The 22,748-nt window shown below is 36.8% G+C and overlaps 1 protein-coding gene across 3 annotated transcripts in view; it reads right to left on the bottom strand.

Moving 5' to 3' along the window:
* Positions 1-930: 930 nt before the first annotated feature.
* SLC38A6 (solute carrier family 38 member 6) overlaps positions 931-22,748 on the bottom strand; it is a 72,575-nt gene continuing 50,757 nt past the window's right edge. For 2 of the 3 annotated variants that reach the window (XM_038544884.1, XM_038544882.1), the window contains 8 exons: positions 21,321-21,386; positions 21,045-21,098; positions 19,344-19,423; positions 18,783-18,883; positions 12,948-13,072; positions 11,444-11,588; positions 11,240-11,334; positions 10,777-11,065 (listed from right to left, as the gene is read on the bottom strand). In XM_038544884.1, the coding sequence (XP_038400812.1) occupies positions 10,985-11,065; positions 11,240-11,334; positions 11,444-11,588; positions 12,948-13,072; positions 18,783-18,883; positions 19,344-19,423; positions 21,045-21,098; positions 21,321-21,386 (747 nt within the window). In that variant the 3' untranslated portion in view covers positions 10,777-10,984. Of the gene's footprint in view, positions 2,122-10,776; positions 11,066-11,239; positions 11,335-11,443; positions 11,589-12,947; positions 13,073-18,782; positions 18,884-19,343; positions 19,424-21,044; positions 21,099-21,320; positions 21,387-22,748 lie in introns of those variants that run through there. The other variant, XM_038544883.1, reaches the window with a different exon arrangement.

Below are 22,748 nucleotides of genomic sequence, written 5' to 3'. Positions count from 1 at the left end.
GATTTGCAAAATAAAAGATTGGCAGTCTTATGACTATCCCCAAAATTTATTTTGAAGGCCTAAGGATCCAGAAGAAGTCCAAAGTCCAGAAAACACTTAATCAGTCTGTTGATGGTCTGAGCTGTATTTGGATATTTAAAAATTGTATTTGTAGAAAGTCATAGAACACAGGATTTCAGGATTTCTTTAAGATTTTATTTATTTACTCATGAGAGACACAAAGAGAGAGGCAGAGTCATAGGCAGAGGGAGAAGTAGGCTCCTCGTGGAGAGCCTGATGCGGGACTCTATCCCAGGACCTCTGGGATCCCGAACTAAGCCAAAGGCAAATGCTCAACCACGGAGCCACCCAGGGAACCCGGATTTCAGGATTTCTAACACTGTTTTTCAAGGGGTCCAAGTTTTCACAATGTCTGATTGACAAATATTGGAAAACATTCTGCTCTACCAGAAGCCCACATACCTTTCTTTTGCAGAGAATTTCCTCTGAAATACTTAACAAAAAAAATAATGCTATGGCAACAGGCCATGACTCAGAGAACAAAGAGTGGGCCCAAATGATGTCAGGAGCAACATTTAAGTGAATAAAGCAGCCTTGCATACAGTTGGTGTTGACTATGTATCTACCATGAGCAGAACCTTTTCATGGAAAAAACTCCAACAGCTAGATATATTTAACCATTAGCACGATAGCTAAGCACACAAAAACCTAAGTTTACATTCTGGATGTGTGACCTTGGGCAAGTCATTTAACTTCCTAACCCCTCTAAACTTTATTTATTTATTTATTTGTTTATTTATTTTTAAAGATTTTATTTATTTATTCATGAGAAACACACACACACACACACAGAGGCAGAGACACAGGCAGAGGGAGAAGCAGGCTCCATGCAGGGAGTCCGATGTGGGACTCGATCCTGGGTCTCCAGGATCAGGCCCTGGGCTGAAGGCAGTGCTAAATCGCTGAGCCACCCAGGCTGCCCTCCTCTAAACTTTAATTTCTAATCTATTAAGTAGGGGAATATAACTGTACCTATTTCAGATGACACGTGATCATGTGCTTGGCCTGGTGCCTGGTCCATATACACAAGGGCTTACTCATGATTGGTATATTATTTTATGAGACTTATGATCTCCCATTCATTTAAAATATCAAACTCTCAGATATAAACAGAGAACTGAGTAAGAGAACCAGGGAACTACAATAATGGTCTTTACTCTCTCCTCATGGGAGTGCCCTTCCCTAGGGGCCTCACTCCCTTTGATTCCTATTTTTACCATCCAACAAGAAGTCTGGTGAAGGGGCTCTGATCCCAAACACAAAACACCTCAGGTTGATAGAAGGCAAGTTCTGAGAGACCATCTCTGAACTACCATGTTCGGTTCTAGAGAACCCCGGGAGATGACTCTAAGGGGAAGTGTTAGAGCATAGAGCTGCCCCAACCCTGGAGATCCACTTTGAAGGTTTGGTCTTTTGTCTTTAAAAGAGAGGCATTTCCCTAATGAACTGCAGACTAATCATGAGTGAAGTTAAGTCAACGAAATGACACTGTGGTGCTTCTGAGATGGCATCTGAAGTGGCCTTGTTTTGGGAGCGAAGCCTAGTCGGTTCAATCACATCTTCATAGGGGGATGGCCTCACAGCCCTTCTGATATCCCCAGCACTCTGGGAAGAAGCAGTGGCTTGCATTTTTTCCGGTCATTGCTGGCTTTGAAGTCCACTTTTCTGAGAGTCCTGATCGTCTGGCTAGCACAGATGCTATTATTCTTGTTCTGTCCCATGTGGCTCCAGGGAAGGGTCTGCATACACACAATGCAGCACACATAAGGCATTTTTGTGTATCATTTTTATTGGTTTTGGAAGACACAGGCAGGCAAATTAAAGCTGAATATTAGACATTTCTGTTCGTAAAACACCCTTTGGCCACTTTCACTCACAGGCTCCAGACTCCCACCACTGGCTTAGCATTCACTGTCTCTTTCCCTCGGCTTCTCCTCAATCACTAGATCCATGTTCTTTTTTACAAAAAGGGCTGTAGATATTTCTTCAACTTCCTCTTCTCCTGCCAACTCATTCTCATAACATCTCCCCTTTCTTAAAAAAAAACTGAGGTAAAAGCTTCTGCGTAAGAAAGGAAACAATCAAGATAAAAAGTCAACCTGCAAATGGGATAAATATTTGCAAACAATATATCTTATCTGATGAGTTAATATCTAAAATATATAAGAATTCCTACAACTTAGTAACAAAAAAAGGAAATAACTCTATTTAATATGGGCAAAGGACTTGAATAGACCTTTCTCCAAAGAAATGCAAATAGCCAAGATGCTCAATGTCACTGTTAAGGAAATGCAAATCAAAACCATAATGAGATATCACCTCACACCTGTTAGGATGATCATTATAAAAAAATCAGAAAACAACAAATGCTAGTGAGAATGTGGAGAAATTGGAACCCTCATGCACTATTGGTGGGAATGTAAAACAGTGCAGCCACTACGGAAAACTATTTGGAGGTTCCTCAAAGAATTAAAAATAGAATTTACCTATGATCCAGCAATTGCACTTCAACATATTTATACAAAAGAATTGAATGAGATATTTGTACTACCATGTCTGTTATAGCATTATCCACAATAGCCAAGAGATGGAGCAATTTAAATGTCCACACACAGATGAATGGATGAAGAAATTGTGGTATATACATATAACGGAGTATTACGCAGCCCTAGAAGAAAATCCTGCCATATGCTACAATATGAATGAAACTTGAAGACATTATGCTAAGTGAAACAGCCAGTCACAAAAGAACTAATACTGCATGATCTACTAAAGCAGTCAAACTCATATAAGCAGAAAGTAAAATGATGGTTGTCAGGGCTGGGAAGAGGGGAAATGAGGAGCTACTGTTCCATGGACACAGAGTTTTAGTCAGGCAAGATGAAAAAGTTCTATAGATCTACTATATGTATAACAATGTACATATAATTAAAAATCTATTGTAAACTTAAAGGTTTATTAAGAAGCAGATTTCCTGTTCTGTGGGGTTTTTTTTACAACTGAAATTATACATATGCTTAAATATCTATCTCTAAGTAAAAAGACATCAAGATGCACAGGACTACATATAGTATGCCAACATTTGTGTGTGTCTATGTGTTCTGTATAAATATATAGTTAGCTAGGCTTAAGATATATTTTGCAAAGACATAGAAAGTTGTAGGAGTTGTTGCTTCCAAGGAGGAAAACTGGATGATTGGGGCAGATAATGACAGGGGGGCAATTTTGTAACTTATGAATTTGTACCAATTAAATTTGAATGCTACCAACCAAAAAATTATAACACAAAGCAATTTGTAAAAAACAAGAAACCCAAGGTATTTAATGACACATACCAGAAGAATTATCTGTATACTAAGAGATAAGTTGGAGTGGAGAATGAAGTATTTCCAAGGAGGAATTTAAGCTGGGCCTTGAGGAATTGGAAATGTCTGGATAGGTAGAAGGGAGTAATAATGATAGGCCAGGTGTTTATGTAGAAGTCAGAGTAGGGAGAGGATAGTAGGAGAGTGGAAGTAAACACAGAAAAGCAGAGTAATGAAAGGCAAATCAAGCACCGGGCAGTGAGATGGTTTCAGTGTATTATAGACTGTAGAAAAGAGAGAAAAGGATGAAATAGAGTTTAGGAGATGACACAGGGGAAGGCAGGATTAATGTGGCGGGCAGTAGGGAGCCACTGCAGGCTCTTGAGCAGGGAAGTCATTATGAAAGCAGGATTCCAAGGAGATCAATGGACACAACAGACAAAATGAATTAAAAGACAGACAGCTGTTAGAAGGCTGATGCAGCAATCCAGCAGGTGCCCATTACAATCATCTGGGAAGCTTTAAAATATATATTGATACTTGAGTCTCAGCCACCAGATTCTGGGTTTGGGGTAGATCTTGAACATTGTCATTTTTGAAAGCTCCCCAAGTGATTCTAAAGAACAGCATGGGTTGCAAATAACTGTACTAATCCAGTCACAAAGGGATAAAGGCTAAGATTCAGGTACTGGCGGGAGGTTGGGGATAGGATAAAAGCAAATCTAGGAGACATTTCCAAGGAAGAACTGATGTGGTAACAGACTAGAGGTAAAGAGTGAAAAGATATATGGTCTGTTAGATTTATGTATTCATTTAACAATTTTTAAAAAAAATTTTATTTATTTATTCATGAGCGACACACAGAGAGAGGCAGACATAGACAGAGGGAGAAGCAGGCTCCATGCAGGGAGTCCAATGTGGGACTCGATCTGGAATTCCAGGATCACGCCCTGGGCTGAAGGCAGACGCTCAACCACTGAGCCACGCAGGCGTCCCTCATTTAACAAATATTAAGTCACTCCCAAGTACCGAGTACCATACTAAGCTCTAAGAATTCAGTGATGCACAAGACAGCCAAGTCCCAGTTCTTAACAAGCTTGCAGTCTAATGGACATAGACAACAAATAAGACTCCCAGTAATGACATGTACAACAGGGTGGCTATAAAGCATGACTGCATGCTGGGGGCTGCTTGTTTCCAAAAGGGATCAGGGAAGACTTCTCTGAGCCAGTTATACTTGAGATGCGGCTCGAATGATGAGGAGCCAGGTTTGCAAAGGTCTTTGAAGAGAATGTTCGAACTAGGAAAAACAGTAAGCATGTGGGAACAAGCTTCATGTGTTCAAGGAACAGAAAGGCTGTCTGGCTAGAGAAGAGTGAAAGACAGATATGAGACGAGGTCAGAGAAATAAGCAGGTGTAGACCAAACAGAGTCTTGTAGGCCATGACATAAATTTCATTCTCAACGAGATGAGAGGCCCTTGGAGGAAATTAAGCAGAGCAGTGACATGATCTGATTTACATTTTTAAACAACTACTTTGGCCGCAGTGTGAAAATGGATTGCAGGTGGCAGGAATGGAAGCAAGAAAACTAGCTGGGAGGATAGATTAGAATATGTTGAGTTTAAGTAACTGTGCAGCATCCAAGCAGAAATATCCTAGGAAACTAGAAATACCGGAAATAGATGAGAATCTAGGTTGTACCTACTGACTTGAGAGACACTTCCAGGAGGACTGAAGAAATACAGGTTAGATGACATTACAGGACCGGGACAACTTTACCCAAAGAAGAGATTCATAACAACATGGAAGAAAAGTCTCTAGTGGTGGGCTGCTGGCAGGATAATGAGGGATGTCAAAAAGCAGGGAATAATGATGCATTGGAATCAAAACTCAAAAAAAGATCTCAACTGCTGGAAGGATGAGCTAAAGTTAACAAGACAAAATTTAACATATATAGATAATGTGTGTGTATGTTATGAATATGTCTATATATATGTATATATATATAATATATATTCCTTCAAACTTAAAAAAAATTAAAATCAAGTACAAGACCTAGAAATCTGGCAGTTCACTTAAGAGACACCTGGAGCTTTTAGTGACCACATACTTTATGAGCCTAAAGTGTATTGTCATTGTGGAAAAGCTGATGTAAATTCTTCTGGGGTATTTGAATATATCAGTAGTGAAAATAAACTGCACTGATCAGGATTATTTCTAGAATACTATTTTCTGATCCGGCTACTGAATAGGTGGCTGAAACAGAGAAGGGAGAAGAGATGTGTGATTTGAGGAACAGTCAAAATCACATATATTCAATTCAGTGCCCAATTAATTCAAGTGTACTAGAGCTTTCCCCAAAGATCATGCAATCTAACTTGAAGAAACAAGGTGTATTTCCTCTGGTTGAGAGAAAACTTAGTCTTTAAACATGAAGGTCTTCAGAGAATTCAAGAAGCTTGTCCAAAATTAGACAAAAAGAGGTAGAACTGGGATCTGAACACAGGTAAGTATGACTCCAGAATCTTTAAAACAAAAAAGTCTACTTGTATATAAATATCTGAAAATATAGATATATATTTCTTCCTTTGAGTTAAACAGTTTCACTAATCAAGTCCATCTGAAAAGGTTCAATCAGAAAATTCCAAGTTTTACTCAAGCTTTTTTCAGGCAAGAAATTCAGATGTCTTATTTAACTTCACAACTTTAGGATGAGGTGCAATTCCTAGTACATATTATGTGCTCAGTAAATATTTGCTCAGTGAATTTGAATTAGCCAGTCCCTAGGCTTGTGTTGTACACTGGTCCACTGATGGATATAACATACATATACGTTCAAACAAGTGAGAAACATTTCTCTGCAAGTCTTCTCTCCTTACATCATCCCATATTACCATGTCTTTTGTCTCTTTTTCCCCTAGCAACTCAATTTCCCTCTCTGCGCATTTACTTTGTCCCATACTCCAATAAACCTCTCACTCCCACCTGGCCACCTGGCCACCAGCCAAGATGAGTCTTCCTGCTGGTTATAATTGCTCGTCTTGATTGACAGTGTCACAAACTAGGACAGTGATCATGATGACGGTAAAAACACAGATCAGATTGTTTGGTAAGAGTAAGAAATACAAAGAATTCTGACTGTTACAAGAGAACCACATCCACAATATCTTTACTCATCCTTCACCAAAATTTTGTTTTCCTATTTTTCCCTCTTAATTATGAGAAGACTACAGGAGGCTAATGGTAGAAAAATGAATAAATTGTGTGTTTAAATTAGAAAAGCAAATTTCTCAGTACTATAAAATGTTCTGAGAAGTTCTAAGGCCCAAAATTATGACTCATAATATCTAGGCAGAATAATTAGCAGGAAACAAAATCTTTTTTCAATAGGGCTAATTCTAACATTGCCACAGAGTACTGTCAACATGCCAAGAAGAAAATCAGATTAAAATTAATTGTTTGAGTCCTTTTGTTTCTAGCATCTATTCTCCATCTCTATATGCTGAACTGGCAATGTCAGCGCTAGAGACTCCACACCCAGCTACCCACAGATTATCTAGTAACCTGATCCTGCAAATACACAGGACAAGAATGGAGAAGAGAAAAATCTGTTTACCTTAAAAAGAGAACTTCCAAATTCATTCACATCTCATTTTCATTTGTGCCCACAGAACCTTACTCTCAGGCTCCAAAATGAATCGTTTCGGGCTCAAATGGCTATGTCACTTCCACGAATAGGGGAAATACATATTTTAAATACAAAATAGTACCCAGTACAAGGTCATATGGAGAAAGAAATCAATCTTTCCCAGCTGATCTCTGTTCACTTCAGGGATCGTCCACCCAAAAGAGGGGAAAAAGAAAAAAGTTCTTAAAGATGAATGTGTTGTATGTAGGCAAATATAGAACATGAGATTTTGGAAAGGTAAAAAAAGTAGAAGCACATGAAGGCCGGTGATTAGCTCATAACCCATTTAAAGGCATGTGTAAAGTTTACCTGAAAATGGATGGTATGCTTCTGCTTTTCCGCTGGTGAATTTACCAGGGTACTAACCTTACATTTAAACAGTTTCCTGGTAGAAGAAACACAGGAGCAAACAAATTCAGAGAGGTTGGGCTGATCTGGTAACCCGATACCCATCAAATGCCAGTTAGGAATTGCCACAGTAGAGAATCTATGGTACTTTCTAGATTTCAGCTCTATACCTAGATTGTGCTGAACTTCAGATTCTGTTTCTAGATGGAGAGGAGGAAAAAAAAAGCACAAAGATTTCCAGACCTTGGGTGTTTAAAGGGCCTTCACATAGTAAATCAACCTACTCCTGTCTTGTTTTCTCCACAGCCAGACTGAAATAATACAGCACCAGCAGAGGTGTGAATTACCCCCATTCATCTTAATGGAGTGTTAACTTCAAAGGCTTGTTTTAACCATTTAAATGCTAAGCTCAGGAGTAAACGTTCTGTTAAAAAAAAAAAAAGGTACAATTTAAACATTCACCCTCAACATACGAAAGTAATTTATATTCTCAGCACTTCGTCCCTTAATTTAGCAAACAAGTCTCCAAATGTTAGAAAAGTATATATTTTGTGCTTTACTTAGTTTTACTTTAAATAGTTCTTACCTAATAAATTATGAACATTAAGCCCATAATGCAAGGGCCTATACTTCCCAGGAAAAATGCAGCCAAGTACTTGAACAAGGTTTTTTGGGAATCCTAGTGAAGGGGGCACTGCTCTTACCTGCCATTTTACTAGCTTCCTCCAAACTCTTGGGGGAAGCTGTGACTCTGACCAGGCAACTAGATTAGGCAGGATATTAAAGTGAAATAATAATTTTAAAAAACCACTTCCACAAATATTTTCTCTTTATATTAACTAGGTTTGGTGCAGGGTGTTCAATAGGGTACTTGTCCCTTTGCCAAACCTCTCATGATCCTATCCCATGAGCAGGTGACAAATGTATTAACTGATGCCCAGCTGTCATCACACTTAACATTTGCCCCAGGGGGTATCCTTGCATCTGTTGCAGATTTAGGGTTATTTTGGTATTACTGGAATTAGATTTATGTAAGCAGCTGAACACCTATTTGTATTTGGATCTATAATTTCATAAACAGAAAAAGAGGGTACAAGAATTAGCTTATCAGATTAATGGGCTCTGGCTGACCTGAAGCCACATGGGAAGCCCTGCCTGGCTGTGCCCATGGGACCAGGCTAAGTGCCCAGTTTCAGGAAGATATTAGAAGAGTACAGCTGGGTCAGAACTGTGGGAAAACACTACAAAGAGTACACGTGGGGCCAGTTCCCCTGTGAGTGAAGGCTAGAGAAAGAATCTAAACATATTAGCTGGGCAAGATGGAAGATGAAGAAATTCCATGTCTCTGATTAAAAGCAAATCTATTTTACTGGTCTAGATGAAGGGATGGGGAAAAGGGGATAAATATCTGATCTATTAAAAGAGCCCATTTTGGCCTGCACCTAATTTATACAAGGTCATTTAATCCTCTCAACACAACGCTGTATAATTGGTATTAACTCCATTTAATACATACGTGAAAGTGGAGACTTAGAGAGGTTAAGTACTTTGCCTAAACGCACTGAGATTTGAATCTAAGTCTTTCTAACCCCCAAACTTGGACTTTTTCCATTATACTACACTGATCCCAGTTGCCAAAGAAATATCTTAATTCAAAAGAGAAGCTCAGTTGTCAATTTTGCAGCCCATTTTCTAAGTGGGGAGCAAAGGGGCACCTGCAAAAGTGTGTATTTCCATGCATGCAAATTGTACTTTGCATGCAGTTCCCTACTTTACATGCACACAGGGGTAGAATTACATTTTTACTGATACACCCTGGCTTTGGTAGGCTGCTAACAAGGTGCCCTTTACATAGAACACTCATGGAAAGGAGAGATCTAGCTTTTGGTTTCCAATCAGAAATAAGCCACATCAATGGGAAACAATGATTTATAACCTCCACACAAAATATGATATAAATCATCAGTATTTGTCTCCACACAAAATATGATATAAATCATCAGCATGTGATAGAAACTCACATGCTTTAGTGACAAATGAGAAAGCTCAAAGAACTTCTAAATTCACAGCCAATCATCACAGCTCTATTTCATAATGAACAACAGGAAAATCACAAAAGTTTCTTAGAGAAGATTTGGAGACAGAGCAAAATACCAAATGAAATAATCCTGCAGTTTTGTTATTAGTGATTAATGTTGACAACATTATCCCACAGCTAACATTCAATTTTGTATATAAACTCAATATGCTGATTTCTTAAAAAACAAACAAGTGAAAGATTGATCCAGTATATTTAATAACATTAAAAACTTCTGCTCTGCCATAAACACTGTTGAGAGAATGAAAAGGCAAGCCACAGACTGGGGGAGAGAATCTTTGCAAAATACATTATCTGATAAAGGACTGGTATCTAAAATACACAAAGAATGCTTAAAACTCAACAATGAGAAAACAATCCACTGAAAAAAAAAAGACGAAAGATCTGAACCTCACCAAAGAAAATATACAGATGGCAAATAAGCATATAAGAAGATGCTCAACATCATTATGTCATTAGGGAAATGCAAATTGAAACAACAATGAGATACAACTATACACCCATTAGAATGGCAAGAATCCAAACCACTGACAACACCAAATGCTGGCGAGGATATGGAACAACAGGAACTCTCATTCACTGCTGTCAGGAATGTAATATATTACAGCCAGTTTGGAAAGCAGTTTGGCAGTTTCTTGTAAGACTAAACATATTTTTACCATATGATGCAGCAATTGTGCCCTTTGGTATCAACCCAAATAAGCTGAAATTTATATCCACACAAAAACCTGCACACAAATGTTGATAGCAGCTTTATTCGTAACTCTGAAACCAATCAAGAGGTCCTTCAACAGGTGAATGGAAAAACAAACTGGCACATCCAAGCAATGGAGTATTATTTAATGATAAAAAGAAATAAGCTATGTGAAAATACAAGGAGGAAACTTAACTGCATTTTGTTAAGTGAAAGAAGCCAGCCTGAAAGGTTAAATAATACAATTCCAACTATATGACATTCTAGAAAAGGCTCACAGGGAAAGGCTCATAGTTTTTATGAAGTCAGTCAAAAGATCAGTGGTTGTCAATGCTTGCATCAACAGTGAACTCTTATGTAAATGCTGTACTTTGGTTAATAATATTGTATCAATACTGGCTTATCAAGTATTACAAATGTACCACACTAATGCAATAAGTCAATAATATGGGAAACTATGGGTGTGCTGGCAGTGAGGGGAGATATAAGAACCCTGTACATTCTGCTCAATATTTCTATAAACATTAAATCTACCCTTAAAAATAAAGTCTATTATTTTTTAAAAGACCCAGAAAGACTGATTATATTGAAGAGCATTTTAAATTTATTTTAATTAAAACTGCTATAAATCCACTTTCCCCTACTTATTCCATTTTGTTCTGTTCTGTTAATATTTACAAAAATGTTTACCCACATAAAAAGGGATTTATCCAAGGTGCCTCCCATAATTATTCCTTTTTTGCATATAGAGGTAAATTATTCTTCATAAGAAGCGAGAAAATATTTCCTTCATTTATTAATCCAATTAAAAATGATTAGTGCTAAACTAAAATTCCCAACCAAAATTCCAAAGATGAGCAAAACAAAAGCCTGTGGAATAAAAAGATAAAGAATAATTAGAGTATTTTAAACCTCTACCTTCTCCAATAAACTCTATTACAGTTCAAAATACACTTTCTCAATGTAGATAAAATACTCAATTATAAAATGACAAATTATTTCTTAAAATAGAATTCTTAAAAGATATAAACAAAATTAACCTACCCCAAGCTTTTTCCATGAGAGAAAATCCTCTCTGCTAAGTTTAAGATAAAATAGTCCTGGGAACACAAAAATCAAACATGCTGATGTACTGGAACCTTTGAGGGGGAGAAAGAAAAAAAGAGGATATTACCAGATTCAGATGTGAGGCTGGATGACAATTTTATCCATTTCGTTACATGGGATTTTTTGAAACAGAAAACTTACCAACTACACCAAATATATTCCTAATGTCAGGAACATATAATGCAAGTAAAACAATGATAATATTGAGTGCTAGAGTGATCAAAGAATGGCAAATCCATGAGAATGGAAAATTGGAGAAAAACATCATCATTAAAGCTTTCCTTGCCTGTTTAACAGAAAAAGAAATAGATTTAAGCAAAGAAGAAGTGTCAAAGCCAAAATACTTGTTTCAGGAAACACAGGTACAATACAGTAACCATGACTTCTTGCCCCTACACCATTTAGATTTTAGGAATATAGCATAAACCATTATTATAAAGTGCTTATGACACATAAACTAAGAAATATACCTTTCTGTGTGAACTTCATAAAAATTATTTTGGTTTAATTCACGAAGAAACATTTGTATTCAATTTCTTTAGGTTGCATAATTTTCAAAATGACCAACAATAATACTGTGATGAAATCTCCGAGAATCATTTTCATTAAATTCACAAATAGAAGAACAAAAAGTTCAAAGTAGAAAAAGAAATCATGGGCAGCCCAGGTGGCTCAGCGGTTTAGTGCTGCCTTCCGCCCAGGGCCTGATCCTGGAGACCTGGGATCGAGTCCCATGTCAGGCTCCCTGCATGGAGCCTGCTTCTCCTTCTGCCTGTCTCTGCCTCTCTCTCTCTCTGTCTCTCATGAATAAATAAATAAAATTAAAAAAAAAAAAAAAGAAATCATGCTATGGGAAAGAAACATCATTTACTATTTCATTTTATATTATCTATTTCATAGTATGTAAATATAAAAACTAGTCCATGACACTTCACACTGCCAAGGCGGGCAGCAGGCAGTATCACATGTTCAATGTTCGTATTTATGTCCCCGCTCTTCCCTCCTGCCAGTACTCTCCACACGGAGGGGCCAAAATCTTGAAGGCCCAGTTCTTAGGGAACTCACTGTTTAGGGATTCAAGACATTCATGCGGAACCATTCATACCTAAAGTCTCTGTTTCCATTTTGTCAGAAATTCTTAAGATTCTTACATATGGTAACTAAATACAAAATGAAGATCTGTTCTGCCCCTTAATTATAATTCTAGAGCACATAAAATATTTTGACTAAGATTAAATTAGAATGTCTATATGAAAACAAATCTACAATAAACCAGAAGGAGCTTAGTTTTGCTGACTTAACTTTTGCCTCTTCATGCACATTCTTTTGAAAACAGAATACAGAATTAAAGGGGGGGAGGAACCCAAAACTTTAGAAGAACCATAGTCTCTAAATTGGAAACAATGTTGTGGGAGAGCGTAAATCTAAACTAAATCTCAAAAAGCACAAATTAGCTTAGTGGTTCGCTGTTATTTTTGTGCTTTCATGGGGCCATAGGCAAGTATGAGGTCTTTGATCAATTACTTGACAAATGAATAAGATATACAAGACTAGATGTGATTCAAACTTTCTAGTCTGCAAAGAATTAGTGTTGCCATATTAGGGAGCTGCTACATTAAGCAACAAGCCCTTTAAGAATACTTACAGGGAAGTGGATTAGAGGGACTGTCAAAAGCACAGCAAATAGTATGCATAACTTCACAGTCAAGATGACAACATCACGGGGCAAATATATGCTATAGCCTTGTAGTAATTCTGACGCCACTTTGTCTGTAAATTAAAAAAAAAAATAATAAGGGTCACATTATAAACTACTAAGATGTCAATAAAAGCAGAATTATTTTTCTTGCACAAATAGATCTTAACAAATTTTGTATTCCCAGTACCATATCCTTCTCTACTTTCTCCTATCCTATGAAACAGAGACAAGAGTTAAATATCTTTTTGAAAATTATAATCTTTTCTTTTAGTTACACTAGAAATCAGCACAGGCAGAACTTTTAAAATTATGACAATGAATATATATATAAATAAATATCTCTTCAGAACTTTTCCACAATCTGAAGGTTTTGAACATTTATGTTTGTTTTGTAAAGAGCTTTCACATGTGGGATGCCTGGGTGGCTCAGCAGTTGGGTGCCTGCCTTTGGTCCAGGGAGTGATCCCATGTCACAGGATCGAGTCCCACGTCGGGCTCTCTGCACGGAGCCTGCTTCTCTCTCTGCCTGTGTTGCTGCCTCTCTGAGTCGCTCATGAATAAATACATAAAATCTTTAAAAAAAAATAGAGCTTTCACATGTATGACTGAAAGTGTATCATGTGTTTCCTTCTGATAACAATTCATACAGGTAGTGAAGCTAAAAAGTATTAACTGACTTGGCCAAGGTCACACAACACAAAGGGGAAGAGTCGCTGAGATACATGCCCACATTTTTTGGTGCCAAAGCCAATGCTTTTTCCTCAATACTGCAATGTTTTCTAGAATCTCATACTTCTGTGCCTGCTGTCTGCTTCCTCAACATTTCATCTGTAGATTCCCCTTTCATAAGAAAATGTAGTTGTAGGGAAATGGCTTATTCCACAAGCCAGTACAGTAGTCCGTGACAGAATGTGTACATGTTGACCATGCTTTGCTCCACGGTGTTCTTCCAGTTTCACAGCGTTTTCTGCACCCCTAGTCAGATGAGAGGTATGTAGAGTGAGTGTTCTTAAGAACAGTCCATACCCTGGATTGCAGGGACAGATTAGTTTGTATTTAAGAGAGAATGGTGCTTTTTAAATTTGAGAGTAATGCTCTGGAAAAGATGCTTTGGAGGAAATAAACACACATCTGTTTTCAAGGATCTTAAAACATAAAGGAGCAATAAGATGAACACATACATATAATAGAAAGTGTATAAATGCAGATACACACATAAGTGGCAGGAGTAGCTCTAAACAAAGAGCTAGGGTGATTCTCAATAGGGAAAGGGAATTATGACTTTGGGATGAGCAAGGAGGAAATCCAGGGAGGCTTGGGGAGAATCATTATGATCTAGTGAGTAGCAGGAAGGTAGAAGGCCCTGAAATCTGGGACTACACAGACGAATGTTCAAAGTCCTGTACTTATTAGTATATTAACTTCTCAGAGTCTCTCAATTCTTACATCTGTAAAATGGGGACAATACTATTTTGATCTGTGGAGTTACTGAGAGCATTAAATAAGTTAATGTATGTGTGGGGAAAGAGATTTTCTCTCAGAGCAAGAAGAGCTGGGCAGAAGAAGCCCCAAAGTAGCAAAGAGAATATGCATCTGAGAAAATGAGGAGACCAATAGTGCTCCAGTGGCTGAGGCGGGATGTGCTACAGAGCGGAGAGTGGTAGGTGATATGCCCAGAAAGTGCATTAAAGACCCAGTAGCAGAGCTCTTCATAGGTAAACCGTATGAGGTGGGCCACAGAGATGCAATGACTTATAAAGATTAGTGTATTATGATCTGAACTAAGCAGGAAGAAAAAGATATGCAGAACAGAACAGTTAGAGGGTTACTGTCATAATCACTGAGAGGTAATGAGAAATGAACTAGACTAGTGATAACGGAAATGGGAGAGAAACTAATTCTCTAAAATACCAAAGAACTACTTTACATGATATGAGACTAATGGACTAAGTAAGAGATTAAGAAGAGCCAGGAAAGCTGGATTCTATTTCCAAATCTGAGATATTTGTGAGCCTTTGAAAAAATATGGCAAACTATTTTATTTCCACTTTCTGAATCATGAAAATGAGCTATTAACACTTATTGCTTAACAATTTTGTAGACTTTAAAAAATGGTCTGGTTATGATGTAATACTTGGGCACTGGCCTGGTTCCCCAAAGGAATACTTTTTCTTCCTCAGCATATAATGCTTTAACATCTGTAAAGAGCCAATATTATTAATCTAGGTACATACTTATAGGTCCCTGTAATCTGACAAAATTTAGATATTAACTAAGCCTTGGGAGCGGTGGATAAAAGGATCCCAAGCAGCTCCAGAAACCTGAAGAACTAGATTACAAATTCAAAATATCTGTTATATATCTACTTTCCCAGGATGAAAACACTTCTGAGGCAGTCAATTCTATGTTCTTAGCTGAGCCTTAACATACGTAAGGGATAGAGTACAACACATTTCTCTGAATTCAGACAAATCTCTACAAATCTCAGTAAGGATCCGATGGTGTTCTCTGCAAGTTATATATGCTATTAAGTCAGGAGGCTATCCTGTGTCATACACATGTCAAACCATATGAAGTTTATAAGGATAACCAAGAGTAGTAGAAAGATCACTGGATTAGTATTCAGGAGATACGCCACTAAATGTGTGACAGGTCATTTTGCTTCTTTGGGCTTCAGTTGCTCATTTACAAAACATATTGAAGGCCTTAACCAGGATTAACCCTTTTGATTGCTCAGTCAGCAATTTCTTTCCATAAGACTGAGAGCTACCATTATCTCGATAGAAATATACCATAAAAGGTGTTCTTTAATTATAATTAACAACCCCTCAAAAGCTAATGTAAACAGTAAAATCAATATCTGAATCTTCTTTTGTCTTTGGAGAAGGAATTACTTTAATGTCATTCTTTTATCTATTACCCACCAATGATGAGATTTTTTTTCTTAGATGAATATTGGCCATTAGAGAAAATGTAGGTACTCTAAAGAACTGGCAGTGGATTAAGTCAGAGACAACATAACAGCTTTACCTGAAAACAAGGTCCATTCCTGTGTAGGGCAAACTTCATTTACATAATGAAAATGTTCAGCCTCTGTGTTCACATAACAACAGATAGGAATACAGGCAGGGAAGTAGGTAGGTAGGAAGGTAGGTAAAGATATATAGATATTCCTGGAGCTTAAGTGAGCCAGGTTTTTAAAAGCTCATTAAAAACTTGGGGTGAAGGAAATCTGGGTTCTAGAGCATAATTTCTGAGGAGGCAACACGGTAACAAAAACATTAACTTTGGAGAAAGTCAGAACTGGGATTCAAATTCTAACTTGTTATTCACAGAGCGGAGAGTGGTAGGTGATATGCCTCCTCAATATAAGCTACAGGTTATTTGGCTGGCCAAACTCCTCAACCTATGTGAACTATACCTTCTAGAGTTGTAAGGATGAAATTAAGCAATGTTATAAAATACTGGGCACTTACAGAGTAAATGTTAGCTCAATAAATGTATTAGCATCCATCCTTCCTCCACTTTCCTTTCAATCTAAGCTTTCTTAGAATTTAATGCAGCATCTCCTGTTAATTTATGTAACTATTTGGGGGATCCCTGGGTGGCTCAGTGGTTTAGTGCCTGTCTTTGGCCCAGGGTGTGATCCTGGAGTCCTGGGATCAAGTCCCACATCAGGCTCCCTGCATGGAGCCTGCTTATCCCTCTGCCTGTGTCTTTGCCTCCCTCTCTCTCCCTCTCTCTGTGACTCTCATGAATAAATATATAAAATCTTAAAAAAAAATTTATGTAACTATTCCTCAGTTATCCTGGAGACTGGCAGGCTATTTGAGGTTTCTTCCAGATACCTATTTATCCATTAGGAGGAGGGCTTTTTTGGACTTTTTCTCAATGTTGAAGATCTCTAGAGTATTTGAGTATTTGTGCCAGGTGACAATTTTAATTTAGAAAAATATACAGCTATTTTGTTCCACTAAGTTTTTGCTGAATCCCAACAGTAAACCTGCTATCTCTGACTGATCTAGAAAAGTGTTACTGAGCTCAAATCTGCAAAAATTTACAAACCCAACTACGCAAATTAGAGCTTATATATAGTTCAAGAATCCTGTTTCATTAGCGATGATCAAAAAAGCTTAACCATCTGCCTTAATTTTCTTTGTAGTGTATCCAGTAGGGTACCATACTCATGTTGGAAATAATGCTTTTTCTGATGGCGTACACAGAGTTCCACTACCCTTATCCTACATCAGCATAAAATGCAAGAGCAGATTTAGATTAATGACTCGTCTTTATTGCTATTAAAATACCATAGAGATAATAAGAAAAGGACTGTACAGAGATTATAATTTTCTTATATACTAAAAACTCTAAGTTCATACTCATAACATAATACTCTAAAGTTACCATATTTGACTTAAATCTCATTAAAGATGGTGAGAAATTAAGGGCTGAAAAACTGATCACTGAAATTATAAAATAACTACAATGATAATGATAATGATAATAGTAACCACCAGCAGTAGCTCTCCTTTGTGAAAGATTGCTATGTGCCAGATACTTATAAGAGGCTGATTTAACATGTAACTAATTTCCTCCTCAATATAAGTCTACACAATTATCCCTGTTAGAGATTAGGAGACAAAGAGATTACAAAGTGAGTATCCTGTTCAAGGTCACATAGCTGGTTAGAACAGAGTAGTTATTTGTGCCATATCTGTTGGATTTCAAAATCCATACTCTTTCCACTGAGATTAGGAAAGGTAGCTGGTTTAGTAAAGGTAGGTGTGCAAGAAAACATTGTCCTAAAAAAAAAAAAAAAAAAGAAAAAAAGAAAACATTGTCCAAAAACTTGTCAGACTTGGAAAAACTCTGAGAGAGAAGCAAAGTGCCATTAGAGGTAATCATGGATGTCTAAAACCTGAAACATGTGCACAAGGCTATCAACCATGAAATCAGAGTCCTAACAGCTAAATATCACCAGAGTAATAAGAGCCATTTACTTGGAGAGTTGCTATAAAAGCACTCATAAGCTGAAAAGTGTATTCAAGAATTTACTGTTATTATAAGAATTTAAAAGAATCCTTCACAAAATTTAAGGGGAAAGGTCATGGTACATCATAGAATGTACACTGCCAACTTAAGTCTGAAGTCAAAGATCTCTGATATCTAAGCGTACCACTATAGTCCAGTATAAATCCTTTTCTTTACTTGTTCTTTTGCAATTAAGATGAGTGATTCTCCCAACCTCTCAAACTCAACTAGAGTCTAACATATGGAATTCTCAATTAAAAAATAAAATCATTATTGCACATTTTTTCTTGTGGAAAGACAGCAATGTCCCTAAGCTTTACTTAGGTGTTTAAGAAAATTTTCATATTAAGTTATTAATCTTGAAGTTGAAACATTTTTATTATTTTTTTAAAAATATTTATTTATTTATTCATGAGAGACACACACACAGAGAGGCAGAGACAAAGGCAGAGGGAGAAGCAGGCTCCATGCAGGGAGCCCGATGCGGGACTGGATCCCAGGACTCCGGGATCACATCCTGGGCTGAAGGCGGCACTAAACCACTGAGCCACCCCGGCTGCCCAGTTGATACATTTTTAAAAGAAAGAAAATCAACTTTTTAAGGTCCATAAAGATACTATGCAGTACTGCACTGAATTCTAGAAGCCAAAACAAATTAGTTTATTAATGAAAGGCAGAAACAAAGTCCATATTTAGGTATGAGATCAACTACAGAATGATTTGTCATTGGTAATTAAATAATACACTTACCATAAAAAGTGAGGTATCCAAAGAGTGCAGATATAAAATAAATGAGAAAACTTAAAGCAATTGCTGTATGAGTTGCGTTTTGCATTCTTTTCTTTGAAGGGCTAAAAAACAAAATTGGCAAAAGTAGAAACTGTGATCTGAATTATATATAAAGAAACAAATATCTCCCAAGCTAGTCAAGAGGATTCCTTAATTAAGACCTACTTTATTAATAACTATATACTAGAATTTATGATTTGAAATTACTGCACAAAGATTATGCTTCCAGGAAACATTTTCAAGTTGGATAGAACTAACTCTTGGTTGTTTTGTTTTAAACTAACACTTAGGGACACCTGGCTGGCTCAGTGGGTAGAGCATATGAGATCTTGGCATTGTGAGTTCAAGCCCCACACTGGGTAGTTTTATAAAAATAAAATCTTTAAAAAATAAATAAATAAACACTTAGAATCCAGTGATAGGAAAGAAGGATTCACAAAGGAGAATGTCACTCAATCTGAAAGTCTAAGAAGCAAAAAGAAAAACTTAATACACTTAAAATATTTCAGCATTCTATGGTACCTTTGAAGTTCACAGTATATTGGCAATATTGAGGTATGGCAGAGAAATGAAAAAGCCATGGTAGGTATAGCATAAACACTCTGAAAAAGAATTTTAAAAATGAAATTATTAAGTGCTATTCTATTGAAGCCACTACTTCATTTGGCAATAAACTCAGGTCTTCAAAAAAAAAAAAATCAATTTGGGTAAGTCTATTTCATCTTTCATGAATCATCTCTTTATAAAATGAAGGTGTTTTGTTTTGTTTTAAAGAGAGACACAAGTATGGTCACCAACAAATGTTTTACTTGATAGTTGGACTGCCTGTGCTAGCCAGAATATTTCTCAGATGGCTTCAATAACATGTTGGGAGTAACCCCAACTAAATCTAAGGGAATACTAAAAATATTTATCACATCTTAGATCTTTAACTAGGGTCTGTTTCAATAGGAATGAACAGGATATATTCTAGACTGACAAATTCTTAAAGATCCATTGAATACACAAATATAAGTGGTTTTTTAAAATTAGAATACTTAAGAGCCAGAGGAAGTTATAAAGCAAACAGAAGTTACTATCTAAGTGAAAATATTGTCTTTATAGAATGGATGGTGACAACTTACTTTCTCTTTTCTACTATAAAAAGATTTCTTCTAACTAACAACTTTAGGCCCTTCAACAAAAATTCCAGATGACTGAAGACCTATCTTGGGATATAATGCCTTCTAAAATATCTGAAAGGAACTAGGAAGGAAAGCTGTAGCACTTCCTGACATTGGATTAAGGGAATGACAGTTTAATTCACAAATTCTCTTTCATATATTGCTCAATTTCCTGGCTTGTCAATTACTCTACCTAGATCTTTAAGGCAGATAGCCTTTATCATGTAAAGGATGTGGTAATCTCCCTTGTGGAGCCAGAGAGACATTTCTTATTGAGGAACTGGGGATAAAAAGGAAAATGGTACATGAAGGAGTTAGCACACTAACATGCTATAATAGAGTTGTACAAGAGTGGAGGGGATTCTAGTATCTGGGACTTGGATTTCAACAGAATCAAAAAGCATAGATGAAGAAACTTGTGGCAACAGGGAAGACTTCGGACTCTTCTAGAACAGTAAAGTAGGTATCATCCATATCACAGTTCCTGTCTCCTCTGCCCATGCTCTGGCTCTTACAGACATTTCCAGTATCCTGGTTTTCAGAGATGGCAAGGAGATTTGGTCTTCTGGTCTGTGCTCCGAGCATCATAAATTTCAACTTTGTAATGTCAGCCAGAAGATATATTAGCAGCACTCAATTGCTAGTCCAATGATGAGCTGTTTAGCTACAGACCAAGGTTCTACTCACAGGGGAGGAGTTTTTGATATAATTGGCTATTTAGCTTTACAAGTCCAGAGAGCAACAGGAAGTCTGTATCCACAGAGGACCTTATTGGCCAGACCAGACATTCGGTAAATCTGTTCTTTTAGGCAGTGGCCCATTTAAAACAGACTCCATTTAAAGGCATGCCAAAAGAAAAAAATAAAAAAAGGTGGTTGTTTTATAATGGGCCACCCTGTGTTAAATAATATTATTCTTCTGGTAGGCAACCCTATACTTAGCACTTTCGTGAAAATTAATTAGTTACAGGTACAAAGACCTAAGAGACCCTGTTACACAAATCTCTTAAAACTTGAAATGTGAAAAATCAACCAAAAGTATCTGTTAATAACTTACACACCTCTTTGGAGAAATGAAAGAGCTTTGGTTTACAATCATCTGTAGCATTTGAAATCTGTTTAAGAGGATTGAGGGGAAAAAGAGAAACCAACAGTCATTAAAAGTCAGAATACATCAACAAAAATGATGTATTTATTATTAGTAGGCTTTCAAATAAAAATACTTCACAACAAAGTTCCAAACTGCAATATAGCCATTACTTTCTCAATAATTAGGGAAAAATATCATTATTAGTGTGATTTATTTAGCTTAAAATAAACAAAATATAAACTATTACCTGGAAGTACTGCTCTGCATAAATTAATGGCAGAGGACAAGGAATGGACCATTTTTTAATTACTATCTGTAAGAATAGAGAGAATCCACACTCAAGATTATTTCTTATAAAATTCATGACAAGAAATTGATTTCAAACAGGTAATCATTCTTTCAATTAAACTAGCACCATACCAAATAATAGCTAATAGAAGATTCTTTGCTCATATTATTTTTTTTCAAGTTAGAAAGGGTCATCCTTTAACACGGTTACCTATTTTGATGGGGGGAAGAGGATGCTGTATTTCTGTTTAGTGGGGTTTTCCCCAATTTAAGATTGATAGTATTCTTATGTCAACTTTCAAAACCCCACAAGTATCAAGGCATTAAAAAAAATACAACTCAAAATGGGAACATGATGTTTTTAGTGACAATAGTGTAAGATTACACTATTTGTGGACCTGGCATCAGTAGCAGATAGAGAAATATTAATAGCAGTTTGGGAAATGGCCACAAGCAGAAATAGAGAACTTATGCAAAGCAGGAGTTCAGGGATTTCTGCTGTACAAGTAATGTCCTGCTGGCTTTTTTTCAGACTTGTATTACTTTTAGTAAATGTAGATAAAGCGGGCTAAGAATAACACCACATAGCAGGTGAACTCAAGCTGGTAAAAAGAAATTTTTTAAAAATTAAAAGAAATCCAAAGGAATGTTATTTCTCCGAAAGAATCAATGAGAAGATCTCAGGATTTTACTCTGAATGGTGGCCATCCTTTTCCTAGACCTACAGTTGTGGTCCTGTCGACATTACCATTGTTGCAGTGGTTTCAGAGCATTTTATTTACTCTGTAAATATTTGCTCCCAGCTGAGACCCAAGGGCAAGGGAGAATAAAGAGAGCATTTGTGCTTAGCAGGAGACCAATAAGTAAATACTATTCCTATTCCGTATTTATCTAGTTTTAGATTTTAACTAATTCATACCAAGTTTTATATAGTGATAAAACAAACCTAAGGAAAATGTTGATTTTTAGAATTAAGCTAATGAGTCAACTAAAGAAGGAGTCTTAATTAAAACCCTCACCAAGATAAAATAAAAAGAAACAAAAGGTGAACTGAGCCAGTTGCTTTGATATTTCTAGGTAAGTTTGCAACATGAAATAAAATCAAATGGTCAGTTTACCAAGAGGAAAAAAATCAAAAGCAATAATTTCACATATATTTTTTGGTATCTTTTCAAAGAAGGATGAGGATGGGGTAGGGCAGACACTAGTCTCCGGTTGCCACTGGTCTCTCTCTTCAGCCCTTCCTTGAGCTCGATGCAGCACACTCCCTTCCCCAACTGACACCTGTGTGGCAAGGTGGCAACCGTGCACTGAGCACTTGTGCACCAAGTACTCTGACAAGGCCGGAGTGTAAGCTAGCTCATTTATTTTATCAGCTATTATTACT

This window comes from Canis lupus, chromosome 8 (assembly GCF_011100685.1).
Source record: "Canis lupus familiaris isolate Mischka breed German Shepherd chromosome 8, alternate assembly UU_Cfam_GSD_1.0, whole genome shotgun sequence".
Lineage (NCBI taxonomy): Eukaryota > Metazoa > Chordata > Mammalia > Carnivora > Canidae > Canis > Canis lupus.
This window is presented reverse-complemented; position numbering and strand designations above follow the sequence as displayed.